The 14,067-nt window shown below is 37.4% G+C and overlaps 2 protein-coding genes across 4 annotated transcripts in view; both read right to left on the bottom strand.

The window, feature by feature from the left end:
- Positions 1 to 14,067, bottom strand: part of LOC120422115 (cytotoxic granule associated RNA binding protein TIA1-like) — a 610,909-nt gene that overhangs the window by 337,745 nt on the left and 259,097 nt on the right. The gene's annotated exons all lie outside the window — the stretch shown is intronic.
- Positions 704 to 2,742, bottom strand: LOC120422113 (enteropeptidase-like). 2 transcript variants are annotated; one of them, XM_039585481.2, is made up of 4 exons: positions 1,801 to 2,742; positions 1,508 to 1,718; positions 1,254 to 1,441; positions 704 to 1,180 (listed from the first exon to the last, which is right to left on the bottom strand). In XM_039585481.2, exons 1-4 carry the CDS (start codon positions 2,648 to 2,650, stop codon positions 780 to 782), a joined length of 1,650 nt encoding a protein of 549 aa, XP_039441415.1. In that variant the 5' UTR covers positions 2,651 to 2,742; the 3' UTR covers positions 704 to 779. The 2 variants fall into 2 exon arrangements, with proteins under 2 accessions (XP_039441415.1, XP_039441414.1); XM_039585480.2 differs by having other exon boundaries at positions 705 to 1,180; positions 1,508 to 1,724; positions 1,801 to 2,741.

Below are 14,067 nucleotides of genomic sequence, written 5' to 3'. Positions count from 1 at the left end.
GCACTGATGATGATGTTTATGCGATTTTCTTGCAGTGTGTTGAGCGATTGTTTTGAGACGAGTGCAATCGAAATGTGTGAGGGCAAGAATGTCCCAAAAGTCTAGTTTTTTTAATGCACAAATTGAACTAAGATAATAAAATTACACACCGACGCGCATAAGGCAGGCATATCAGACAATTATGCAATCACAAACACAAAAATCCACCAGTTTTTATGACCAAACCATCCCTTCTTGCCTATCTGACTCTCTGACCGACATCCTTCCAAGAGGGAAAGCCGGAAGCTGTAAATGGGATGCTAAAGGTACGGTAAATGGGACGCATCCCGGGAGGAAAAGTCGACGGGTCGGGGGAGCCATAGGGTGAATGAGAAAAGTAATAAAATAAAAAAATAGGAAAATCCGCACCTTCTTCAAATGCATCGTAAACCGTCACACCATGAATGGGGAACGTGACGCTGGGATGAGGTTGAGCAAAGTTGGGTATTCAAATATTGAACAAAAACACATGGAGTTTTTTTTTAGAAAAGGTCCAATCAACTAAATTTTATTTTTTTGCTTTTTGGGTGTTTTTAATACCCCTGACTCACGGCAGTTTCAAAAACACCCAAGAAGCAAAAACTGGAAATTTGGTTTTCCAATGACGCAAAATAGCTTATTTGGTCATAAGGAAGGCCCCCACAAAGTTTGAGTGAAATAAAAAAAATACAAAAAATAAAAATGGTCGAAATCGGTCGATTTCGTAGAGAGTTGCTCATGTTTCTAATTTATTTGTCATATCACGGCCTTAAGTTGGCCAGAATCCAATCCACATAGTTTGGAAGGAAAGTGATTTTCGATGGGTTTCGTTCACATCCGTTGATCGATGCGATGCCAAACTGTACAAATCGAACGCGATCGTTGTACCGCGATGGATAACCCAGCGGGGCTCCATTGTCCCATGTGCACATGTTGGGATGTCCACTTCCTCCAGTGCATATGACGTCTTCGCCAATGTCGTAACGAATTTGGAAAATTTCTTGGCACTCATATTGAGCTAACACAGGAACGGTTGCCTTTTGCAGGACATTAGGAAAGTCTTGCTTGTACTTGAGCCTTCCCCAACCGGCGACGATGTACTGTTGATGTCTTAGCTGTTTTAATGGTTGCGTCACCGGAAGGCAAATTGGGTGAATATTATCTAGAAAATAAATTTATATATTTATGAAACGTTATGGATCTTGATATCATGTAAAAAAGTTATTTGAACTCACCATCCAGTACTACATCACGATCAAGACGAACCAAGGCAATGTCGTCCCGTAAGTAACTGCCATACTGCGGATGGGCAGTGATACTCTCAATGCCAACTCTTTGCACTGGTGGGGTACAATCGCTGGCGTCGTTCACGTTGCAGTCTTGATCCCGACTGTCGTCGTATTCTCCCAACTCAATTTGAGCACTGTAAGTATAGTTGCAAAAACCTACTATCAAATGCATATCTAATTGAATTCGAACCATTTCTTACGGTTTATTGTTTACATCCAGGGCACAGTCCGCACTGGTTAGAATGTAACGTTTGTTTATCAGCGATCCATGGCAGCCGCGTAAACCCGTAGTATTGTTTGTGTGTAACAATCGAACTAGCCACGGGAATTCGTACAACTTGGCATTCGATCCACCGTATATCCGGTCGACCAGATATCGGCCGCAATCCGCAGGCAGTTGGTCATTCCCTTCTGTAACTGTATTCAACAGCTCATATTTATTTATGTTCTTGAACATGACTAAAGTAACTTTTGATCAGTGTCTAGATATTACCTGCACTTTCTTCCACAAAATCCAGCCCAGTTACACTCCGAACCCAAGGCAAAAAGTACTGCACATCCGTGAATCCAGCGTAGCTCTCCAAATGACATCGATTTCTAGCGTCCCGTCTTGCGGTAAAGGAAACTATCCCGCCAACGTACCAAACGCCGTTTCTTTCAAAGTGAATCCCTCCACCACTGTCGCCGTTACAAACGGTAGTCCCGTTCGTGTACCCAGCACAGAATATACTTCTGTCCAAAATTTGCCTAAAAGCTCCATCATTGTTTTCGATGCATTGTATCGTGCTGACGACTGGCATTCGCTGGCTTTTCAAGTCCGGAGATATTTTGTCCGTTTCATCGGCACCCCATCCAACGGCGGTTCCAAACTGACCAGTCAAGTCTTCCACCAAATTCAAACACGCTGGCTGCACGTAATCGTTGAATGTTGCCTGCGTCGCCAGCTCCAAAATCGCAATATCATTTTTGCGATTATTTGAAACGTTGTACTCATGGATTTGATAAACATTGTGCTGCTGGAAGGTTTGCGGGTTGAGATTCTCCAAATTGTGTAAACCCAATCGAACGAAAATCTTTCGCTTCGAGAGCACATATCCGTTTTCGCCCCGAATGCAGTGATTTGCAGTGAGCACAAAGTTTTTACTAATCAAAGTGCCACCACAGGTATAATTGTAGGTTAAATATCCTCTATGGTAAATGGCCACATGCCACGGCCAGTCTCCGTGGGATGTCGGTTGTCCATGAACGATAGCATCGTTAATTGTCAATTTCCGTACACCACACTCGAACGATATAGTTGCACTTATTTGTTGTATAAACACTATTAATAACACAAACCGCATTCTAACTTTTTTTGAACCAAAATTCCTCTTTAAAGTTGAGTATAAGGCGACGTTTCACGACCAACTTCTCGATGTGTTCTGTCCATGTCTGTTTATAAGTGCTGACATTTGCATGTTTATATTATAGTCTGTTATCAGTTAACATTGAGTCTAATCTCTCTCGGTGGCTGAATCAACGGAGAACTGGACAATACAAGAAGGGGTTTTTGAGTGCGATTAAGGTGTTCAACCTCATCAATTTTTCGGCACTGAAAGCATGATTCTAGGGACCATTCAGTGTGTGCTGTCCTTAATCTTGCACTTTTTACCAACCCTAGTTTACTCAACACTAGTTTATTTCCTCACTGTTTTGTTCAATAGCTTAGTGTGTTAGAGGAAACCCCAGAGTTTCTTATGCAAACATCTTTATGGTTTTTTATGCTACAGTCATCTCACATATACGGAACATCCATAAATTCGGAACACTTTTGTGATAATTTGTCAATAGCATGCCAAATGCAGCTATTCTGTCGACCCTACTATTTTAAGGACCTTTATTTGGTCATTCTCTTGCTATATTTCACTAGTAAAAGTAGTACTTAAAAAAAAACAAAAAAAAACTCATTTCAAGACTTTTTTTATCCAGAGCAGCAAAACACTGTCTCCGAATTGCCTGTTCCATAATTGTGGGATGTTATTGTGCCTCCCACAATTGTGAAACACCTGAATTTTACTAATATATTCACAAAAAAAGTTATCAGACCATGTATAAAACGTCACTAAGCTTGAGTTTTATTGGTTTCAGTGCGTGAAGTCATTATTTTGTAAAAAAAAATATGTAGGAGAAATTACCCATTTTAATCACACTAAGCCGTTCGACCAATTCTCATCACTTTTGCCATTTTCCGCTATTAAATCATCATTTTCAGATATATCAACAATGGAGAGTTGCTTGCTCACTTTTATTTGAGCTATTTATTACTTTGGAGCAGTCAAAAACACTTTATTTAAGCTGTAATTTATGATCAAAGTGCTGATAGGTAGATAATAGAAATAGACTGAGAAAGGGTATAGTTCCCCTAACTGTATTTAAAAAATATGCCTCAACGCGATTTTGGATCAAGTCCAGAAGATTATAAACAGGATCAACAGAAATCAGATTATGGTTTGTTTTGAATTGACATTGGATTTAAAATAGAAAAGAATCATTGAAGAAACAGTAAAAAAACAGTGACAAGCAGCAACAAATTTATTGACATTTGTTTGCATAGCTAAGCCAATTAATTTTTAACGTTTTCAATATGACCACATTTAAAAAAAATATCAAATTTCCCAAAAAAAAAGTATTGGATTGATTCTTTTAATAACCGGGATTATTTATATTTTAAGTGAACTATCGTTTCAATCTATTAGACACATCATTTAATGCTAGCAAAATATTTCGCTGTTTTAAAGTAAGGGTTAGGCGGGTGTTCCAGCTGTTGAAATAATTAGTTAGCACAAAACTCGGATTTTATATGGAGATTTTCAGAAAAGTCTACATACCTTGGGGTTAGCTGCAGAAATGACAGTTGTCATTCTAATCTCACGGTTGGTTGACGGAACTCAACCACGGCTACGTCACGACTGTCATCCACATATAAAGCGAGTGAAGTCAAAATTGAACCAAATTTTTGGCGCGTGGCTTTTGAAAATGTCCTATGCGCATCGAACATAAACAACAAATATAAAAACTTTTTTCAGTTTTTTTACATTTAATTTCATGGGACAACTAGAGGAACAGCATTTGATTCCGTCAAGCACCTAACGTTTGCATATCAGCATTGTGGTGTTCAGTGACAGCTAGTTTAAAGCTTTTTTGACTCACGCAGAAAAATGTTTTGTAGAATCAGCCTGTACGAGGTTTGTTTCAACAAAATTTTTGTTGAATTCCACAGAAGTCTTTTGTTGTTTTCAAAAAGTTGCTTTGAAGTTTAGCGTTGATTCAACAAAAATCTTGATTTTCAAATCAACGAAATGTTTTGTTGATTCAAATATGTCTTATTTTTCTGCGTGCTGAAATAAAATAAATAATCAATACATTTTAAACCAACAGTCAGGAAGAATCAAACTTATTTTATTTTATTTTAAGGTAACTGAAGCTATTAAGATATTTAGTTTAGTTAATTGAGTTTGGTTGTATTGTATCGTCAAGTAGAACTTTGTTTTATTGACTTAATAAACGTAAAATGTGGAAAAATTTACGTAATAATAGTAATTAGCTCGCAAATATATGAAAAAGACAAAAAAAAACTTGCAAAAACATATTTTGGGAACAAAATTTATGTATTTATTTCATACGAACTTTTCAAAAACCACACGTAAACAATATTGACAGCGCCTCTAGCGGGGACTTCAGGAAACTGCATGCGTGTCAGATCCCTGAACTCAACAAGCTTTTGAAACCAGAGCCGTATTGGCAGATTTCGGTAGATCAGCGGTGGATTTTCTTGAAATAATTCATTGTCATCGATCTGTCATAAATCATTTAAATAATATTTTTTTCTTTTTTGATATCACAAAAAACTGTGGTAGTAAAGTTTTTACCGGTTTTTGACAGTTCGACGTCAACAAAATATTTCAAGAAAAGCTTCCACGTCAGCGAAATAAAACGCTGAATCAGTGCAAAAAAAATGCTGGTCCAGCGAAAGAGCCCGCTGAATTTTGATTAAAATTGAGCACCTTTGTTGTGTTACGGTTATTTAAAGTAAATGTATTTTTTTAAATTTAAAACTGCTTAAGACTAAATCTTGTTGTTAAAATAGTGACGTTTAACAAATTAATATTCATAAAATTTACGATACTTTTAATTTCATGGCTGAAAAATGTGTAAAAATGTGACGATGTTAGTAATACGGATAGAGAACAATATTAAAGCACCAAATTTCATCGAAAGACCAAAATTTCACGAGTTCCGTGAAATAGTGAAAATTTGCTAACCTTAAGCCATTTTCCAATGCATTGCAATGGTCAATTCAATATCATTAGACAATTATATTGCTGTCAGGTTCAAAAATAAAAAATAAAAAAAATACTGAGATATGATATGAAATATGTAAAAAAAACTCTCCATTGATGATATTTCTGCACATCATTCTTAGAATAATGACCAACGATTTTCATGAATGAATTCTCGATATCATCTCTTCGAAAAAATAAAAACCGATCGCCCCAGTCACTTGAACGACCCATTCACACTTGCTCTCCCTTTCCTCGGGACTGCATTTTCCAGACAAACGCCCTGCCCTCCCACACATTTAACCGAATCAATCAATCTCGGCCAACTTGGATCGTCGTCGTCGTCCATTCTTGATTCCCAATCTGCTGATTCCGAGAGCCAGCCATTCAATCAAGCAACTTCCCCTTAAAATACACACGTGGGTGTGTGATTGTGTGTGTGTTTGAGCTCATTTCCTTTCTTCTTTAAATCAAACAAATTCACTCTGCTCTCGGTGATATCACTCGTCTCTGCTGCTGCTGCAGTTTGCAGTGTGATGTATCATCTCATCGATTCGAATCTCAAAACTTGAGCGTCGAGACTTTTCTGCAAGGAGCTCAGACCAAAAAGTACACTCGCTTCTGCTCTGAACTGCACCGGTTTCGTCTATTTATAATAGTAAAGCAGATATTCGATTGCATCCCCTTCAACTGCTACTTCTTCAGATTCTTCCCTGCCAGCATTGGATCGCGTGCTCTTGTTGCAGCTGCCGGCGAGCTGCTCGAGTGCCTTCTTGAATGGACCCTGGCCAACTCCGGTCACACACCAGGCCAGGACATTCAGAAAAAGCTGCATTGTGGCATGTGTGTGTGTGAACCTATGTGGCCACTTCACTTCCGAGGTCTCACACTATGAGTCCGTTTTTTGTGCTATTTCTCCTTCTACTCCTGCTGCTGGTTCCAATGAATGACCATCGGGGCCTTTTCCTTCTCATCTTATTTAATTTTCAAACCATATTGCAAACGATAAACGATGTGTGTACACACAAATGCTATTGCGTTGTTGTGCCACATTTTCTGCATGAAATCGAGTCGCAAGAAGAGCACAAACCCAACAAGAAAAAGCGAGGTTATGTTAATGCATTTTCTCCTTCTTCCACGGGGGGGAAAAAGGCCAGGAGAGTGCTCTGACTGCAAAAAGGCATTTTTGTTTTCCGCCTCCCCCTCACCCCCGGGAAGACCGGCAAAATGGTGAGTAAGTGAGTGTGCAAACCATGCCAAGAATGGCCCCGGTTTTATGGCCTCCCGGAACGACGTCGTCGTCGGAGAAGAGTTGCTTTGGTGGTTTGGTGAGTGGCATAACTCCGGGCTGGCCACCGCCAGGAGGAGGGAAAACAGGACAGTCCGATGTCGGTTGATGAGCATGAGAAAATTGATGGGTAATTTAATTACTGAACATCTTTGAAAAAATTCAATATCATAAACTTATTTGAAAAAAAAATATTGAATATAACAACACCAGTTAGTAAAAAAAAGTAAATCTTTCCCAGTTCCTGAGGGGAACACCCTTGAAGAGTATCGGGGCCGGCATTTACAAAGCGGGTTCAGTGGCAGTTTCATTCTCAACTTAATGTTAACATGTTAAGGTTAATGTTAACATTCCATAGGTTGCCTCCCTAAGGTGTCGTGATAAGGTCCAGTTTGTGACGATACACTACCTTCCCTTTACTAAGCAATCGATTCCAGAAGGGAAAAGATCACCAGTTGTATTGGTCCGAGCCGGGATTTGAACCCCGATCTACCGCTTACGAGGCGGAAGCGTTACCACTGGGCTACGTGACTCGGACACGTATTTGTTTCGGAAATCCAGTCAAATTTCCTTATCAATTTAAAACCCTTTTATATTTTTAATTCTTGAGTAATTGAAGTACAATTTCCATTTTTAAAGGATTTTTGAACGATTTGAATTAAATTAGATTTAAACTAAACTTAATCCATTCATTCCCTGTGTCAAAAGAAGCAGGGATATTCTGATTGATTTAGTGTCTTCGGCAAACTTGTAGGTAATAACTAACCATCTCTTTTTTTGCATGGTTTAGGAAAATTAAAAAGTCATTTTTTGCGCTTTACGATGGTGCCAAATCTTAAACGGGAGAAATTAAAAAAATGATGTCTGGAAAATTAACAAACAGTATTTCAAATAATATTATTAAATGTAGAATTGAAATTAAAGTGGAACATGTCTTCTTTATTATTGTTTTAAATAAATGGCACCTCTTCAATTTATCCAGGTTTTTAAGGGAAGACAGCGTTCGAATTGTGAACGACCGAAATGTCAAAATCGCTCAGTAGCACCAACATTAGAAAAAAATGTGGCTGTCATGCCATGGCACACTTTTTTCGTAATGTTGGTACCACTGCGTGACTTTGACATTTCGGGCGTTCATGATTCGAACGCCATCTTTGCTTAAAAATGTGAATAGGAATTTTGAATTGATTTTCAATCAGTGTTTACTTTTTCACCAATACACCAATACAAAAAAATAGAATCAAAAACTAATAAAATTTCTTATAATTTCCTTTTTCGACTTGCTTGACCAAACAGCTGGTTGCTGAGATGCAGCCTCTTAAAGTTTAAATTTTTTTTTCAGTGTCATCTAAGGCAGGTACAAATTTTATACAAAGTTTTTGTCTCTCTCCCTTTAAATCGGGCCGAAAATCAGGGGACAATGATTAGGTTTTCCCAAAATACTTTAAAATTTAAATGGAAATTTAGGTGCAACTACCTGAAATCAATGTAAAATGCATTCCCCTGAGTTTAAAATAATTTTTAAACATGTTTTGTTTATTAAAAAATCTTTAGATTTTTGAAAATATTGGATGTACAGCACCGACAATTTATTATTTTGCTATAATTTATGATTTATGAAAGCTTATGATTGCAAAACCACTGAACTAATGTAAAATGCCTTTTGAAACATATTTTTCATTTATATGTTTAGTTCTCTGAAACATTAATTTCCGGACCAAAAAATAAAAAAGAAAAAGACAAAAAAATCAACTTTGAATTCTTAGATAATTGCTTATTTTTGCAAACAGCATATTTCTAATCGCAGTTATAACGTAATTTGTTATAGTTTTTTTGCAATCTATTATTTAAAGTTTTTTGTTCGTGGAGTCCAGATTCGATTATCCGTAGTCCTAGGAAAAAAATCACTTCGGATTATCAATTCTTCGGATAATCGAATCACGAAAAACTCTAATTTAGGTTGTATTGTTTTGGGTCATTGAGCTAAAACATGACCCTTAAAATGGAAATTTTAAATCCAAGATGGCGTCCAAAATGACGGTGATGGGGTCACTAAATTCAAAGGAGAATGGGCAAAATTGGTCCAAGGATGTACACGAACGGATGTTGAAGTTTGAGCATTTTGAGTAAAAATATACAAACAATCGTATTTTTGCCATTTCTAAACTCATTTACAAAATCTCTGTTTCGTTATGGATTTCGATTTTCTTGACTTCATTCGACGCGTATCAGCAAAAACTTTGAGTTCTGATTTGTCTTAGCATGATTGAAACATGATTTCTCTTGTTTTTATCCGTTTGAACCGTTTGTGCAAGAGGCATCCCATAGTAACAAGTTGAAACTTCAAGGTTTTGAAACCGGATCCAACTCAGACTGCTTCAGTGAGTATGGAAGGATTCAGTGCAATGTTGTAACAACTTATTGGGATGGTCTGAGTCATCCGAGAACCCCTTGGAGTTAAGACCGGTGAGTCTACCGCCGTAACAAGCAAGATGTCGGCGGTTTTTGACCACGGATCATACCCGCATGGCTTCAGTGAGTATGGTAGACTACTATGCTGATGTGTTGGAGTGTCCTGGGTTCTCCTAGGACTCCCTGGAGTTAAGATCTGTGGGTATCCTACCGTAACAAGCAAAATGTCGACCGGTTTTGACAACGGAACATACCCGCATAGCTTCAGTGAGTGTGGTAGACTACTTTGCTAATGTGTTAGGATGGCCTGGGTCATCCTAGGACTCCCTGGAGTTATGATCTGTGGAGCTACAGCCGTAACAAGCAAGAGGTCGACGGTTTTTGACCCCGGAACATACCCGCATAGCTTCAGTCAGTATGGTAGACTGCTTTGTTAATGTGTTCAGATGTCTCTGGCCATCCTAGGACTCCCTGGAGTTATGATCTGTAGGTCTACGGCTGTTACAAGGACTCCCTCGAATGGTCCAGAACATCCCAACATAACAGCAATACAGTCTGCCATACTCACTGAATCTTTGCGGTTATGATGCGCGGTTGAAAATCATTGACCTTTTTCTTGTTACAGTGACCCAAATATCTAAACTCCAGGGAGTCCTAGGATGACGCAGACCATCCTAACACATTAGCAAAGTAGTCTACCACACTCACTGAAGCTATGCGGGTATGTTCCGTTGTCAAAACCGGTCGACATTTTGCTCGTTACGGTAGGATACCCACAGATCTTAACTCCAGGGAGTCCTAGGAGAACCCAGGACTCTCCAACACATCAGCATAGTAGTCTACCATACTCACTGAAGCCATGCGGGTATCATCCGTGGTCAAAAACCGCCGACATCTTGCTTGTTACGGCGGTAGACTCACCGGTCTTAACTCCAAGGAGTTCTCGGATGACTCAGACCATCCCAATAAGTTGTTACAACATTGCACTGAAGCCTTCCATACTCACTGAAGCAGTCTGGGTTGGATCCGGTTTCAAAACCTTGAAGTTTCAACTTGTTTCTATGGGATGCCTCTTGCACAAACGGTTCAAACGGATAAAAACAAGAGAAATCATGTTTCAATCATGCTAAGACAAATCAAAACTCAAAGTTTTTGCTGATACGCGTCGAATGAAGTTAAGAAAATCGAAATCCATAACGAAACAGAGATTTTATGAATGATTTTAGAAATAGCAAAAATACGATTTTTTGTATATTTTTACTCAAAATGCTCAAACTTCAACAGCATGTAACTTTTGAACCCCGAGGTTTAGAGAGTTGGTCCAGAAGACTTTTTTTCATGTCTCGGCGAGATCTTTCGAAAAAAGTTGGTCCCGTTCGTGTACATCCTTGGACCAGCTCCCATACAAATTTGCCCATTCTCCTTTGATATCGAAAAATGAGAAGTTGATAAGAGAAGAAAGTTTTGATTGAACATTATTCGATTATCCGATGTTCTTAATGTTCTCTAATGTTTTAAGACTTGTTACAGTTGAGACTCCCTTATCAGAAGATTCGTTTGTTTGAAGTTCGGTTATCGGAAGGTTTGATAACCGAACTTCAAACAAACGAATCTTCTGATAAGGGAGTCTCAACTGTAACAAGTCTTAAAACATTAGAATGAATACTTTCAACCAATCTGTTACAAAATCTCAAAAAGAAGTTGTCAAATGTAAATGAAACGGTTAAATTTCCAAGGAAAAACAAATTCACTTTTTTTTTACAATTTTTTAAAGAGTTTTCTTCAAGTTTCCTTTCCCATTTTAGTCGTGCCCACGTGCAACGCCGACTTCTCAACTGGAAAGAGACAACAAGACCACACGAACACACAATCTACTCTCTCTCTCGCAACGTCCAGCCTTTGTGACTCTTCCTTTTTATCTCCAAACATGCGAAAAGAAGCCATTTGGGCAGGAAGAAGTAGCCGTTGTTGCCCCCCCCCCCTCCCCGCAAGCCTCCTCCCTTCATTCTGACCAACAGAATGGCGAGGCAGATATTTAAACGACTAGATCTTATATCAGAGTCAAAAACTGTGGATGTCTTAAAGTGGTTAACCACTATAATATATTGGATTAGTGTGTGCAAGGAAAGTTGGCTCGAGAAATGACCACCAACAGCAGGTCTCTGCGTTCGGCCTAGAGAGGCTTTAATGGTCCTGCCGGGAAAATGCAATTTTCAAGCAAACGAGGGTCGACCCTTTGGAATGCACTTTCAAGAGCAACGCGTTGTAACGAGCAATATTGTTTCGAACAACATTCCCTACTAACATCTTGAAAGTGTTTGTTTCACGGGCAAGCAAACATTCGTGCCCATTTCCGTGTGTGTGTGTTTGTTTGCAGAACAGAGCAACTTTCCAAAGGGAGCGGGCGCAAATGGGCTGGGCGAATCAATTACACTTTGGAGTTGGAAGTTATTGACAAACTAATTTCCCGGAAGCACTCGACTAGGTTCCGAATGTGGAATGTATTGTAGTTAGGAATTCAACAGAATTTTGCTGGTTTGAAGTAGTTGAATTCGTGACAAAGTAAATTTATATGAAAATTTCTTAAAAATAGAAACACATTGTTTTCACTGAAATTCGCAAATGACAAAAACAAACTTTCGAAACAGTTTCCGAGCAGACGGAAATAACTTGGGAAGGTCAGTTTTTGATATTGTGACAAGATCGAAATATGATGATCGGATTAGTTGTTAAAATAACAAAAAATAATAACAAAGATTTGTTCGAAGAATATTTTAAACTGTTATTATGTTGTTATTGCAATAACAAACCAATAACACAGAAGGAATCATGAAGGAATAACAAGATTTGTTATTTTGTGCGGAGAGGTGGAGCAGCATAATAACAAAAAATGTTATTGAACATGTATGTCTCCATAACAAAAAAAGTTATTGTTTTGGTTTATTTGTAATTTGCAAATAAACCTGCAGTTGCCATAACTCCTCTGTACTAGTCAGGGCTGCAGAGTCGGGTACCTCCAAGCGACTTTGAATCCATACTTTGAAGACAACTCTGACTCTGGATGCAGGATATGACGTCAACGACGACATCAGCTCTCCAATAAAAACCGACTTCACAGATTCCAACTCCAAGTAAAAGTTGCTGAAAATTTGCTGAATCCGATGCAGTCTCCGAGGTCTCACTCCAGCTCGAACTTCAACGTCAGCTCCGACTTCCTGGCTCTGTGAAAATAATAACAGTTTTTGTTGTTCACACTTCAAAAATTCTCAATAAATAAATCAGAGGGAATATAACAAAATTTAAAAAAAATGAATTCTCAAAAGTTAATTTTATCGCATTAATTTTAGCTTGAAACCCCATTTCATGGTGAAATAAATGACCCCGATGAAATTGGTCAAAGTCATTTCATAGTTCTAGCCAATTTTAGTAAAACCCCTCAGGGGGTATACCAGATACTAAAAAAAATAAATTTTCAAAATTTCAACTTTTTAGAATAATTTTAGCTTAAGGACCCCATTTCATGGCCAAAATAATGAACCTGACGATATTGGTCAAAATTATCCCATAGTTCTAACCATTTTAAACAAAGTCATTTAGGGGGTATATCAAATAATTTAAAAAATCAACTTCCAAAATTTCAACTTTTCAGAATAATTTTAGCTTAAGGATCCCATTTTATGGCCAAAATAATGACCCAGAAGAAATTGGTCAAAATTATCCCATAGTTCTAACCATTTCAAACAAAGTTCTTTGGGGGGTATATCAAATAATAAAAAAAATCAGCTTCCAAAATTTCAACTTTTTAGAATAATTTTAGCTTAAGGACCCCATTTCATGGCCAAAATAATGACCCTGACGAAATTGGACAAAATTATTCCATCGTTCTAACCATTTCAAACAAAGTCCTTTGGGGGGTATATCAAATAATTAAAAAAATCAACTTTCAAAATTTCAACTTTTTAGAATAATTTTAGCTTAAGGACCCCATTTCATGGCCAAAATAATGACCCCGACGAAATTAGACAAAATTATCCCAAAGATCTAAACATATTTAACACAAGAAAATATAATAACAGATTGTGTTATGGACACTTGGAAACTTTTCCATTTGTGCGATTTATGGTAATTTTATTTCTAAGTCAGTATACCTAACGAATAACAAATTTTGCTATCAAATAATTAAAAAAATCAACTTCCAAAATTTCAACTTTTTAGAATAATTTTAACTTAAGGACCCCATTTTATAGCCAAAATAATGACCCTGACGAAATTGGTAAAAATTATCCCATAGTTCTAACCATTTCAAACAAAATCCTTTGGGGGGTATATCAAATAATTAAAAAAATCAACTTTCAAAATTTCAACTTTTTAGAATAATTTTAGCTTAAGGACCCCATTTCATGGCCAAAATAATGACCCCGACGAAATTAGACAAAATTATCCCAAAGATCTAAACATATTTAACAAAAGAAAAAATAATAACAGATTGTGTTATGGACACTTGGAAACTTTTCCATTTGTGCGATTTATGGTAATTTTATTTCTAAGTCAGTATACCTAACGAATAACAAATTTTGTTATTAGGAGAGTTTTTGAAATGTATAACATTTCCTCTTATTAGCGTGTTATTAAACATTTTCAATATAATATCACTTCAATACCAAATTTTGTTATTTTATCAGAAACTGTTATTATTTTTTCTTCTTGAAGTTGAGCTTCAGGATAAATTAATTACACTTTT

Source organism: Culex pipiens, chromosome 1, assembly GCF_016801865.2.
Source record: "Culex pipiens pallens isolate TS chromosome 1, TS_CPP_V2, whole genome shotgun sequence".
NCBI lineage: Eukaryota > Metazoa > Arthropoda > Insecta > Diptera > Culicidae > Culex > Culex pipiens.
This window is presented reverse-complemented; position numbering and strand designations above follow the sequence as displayed.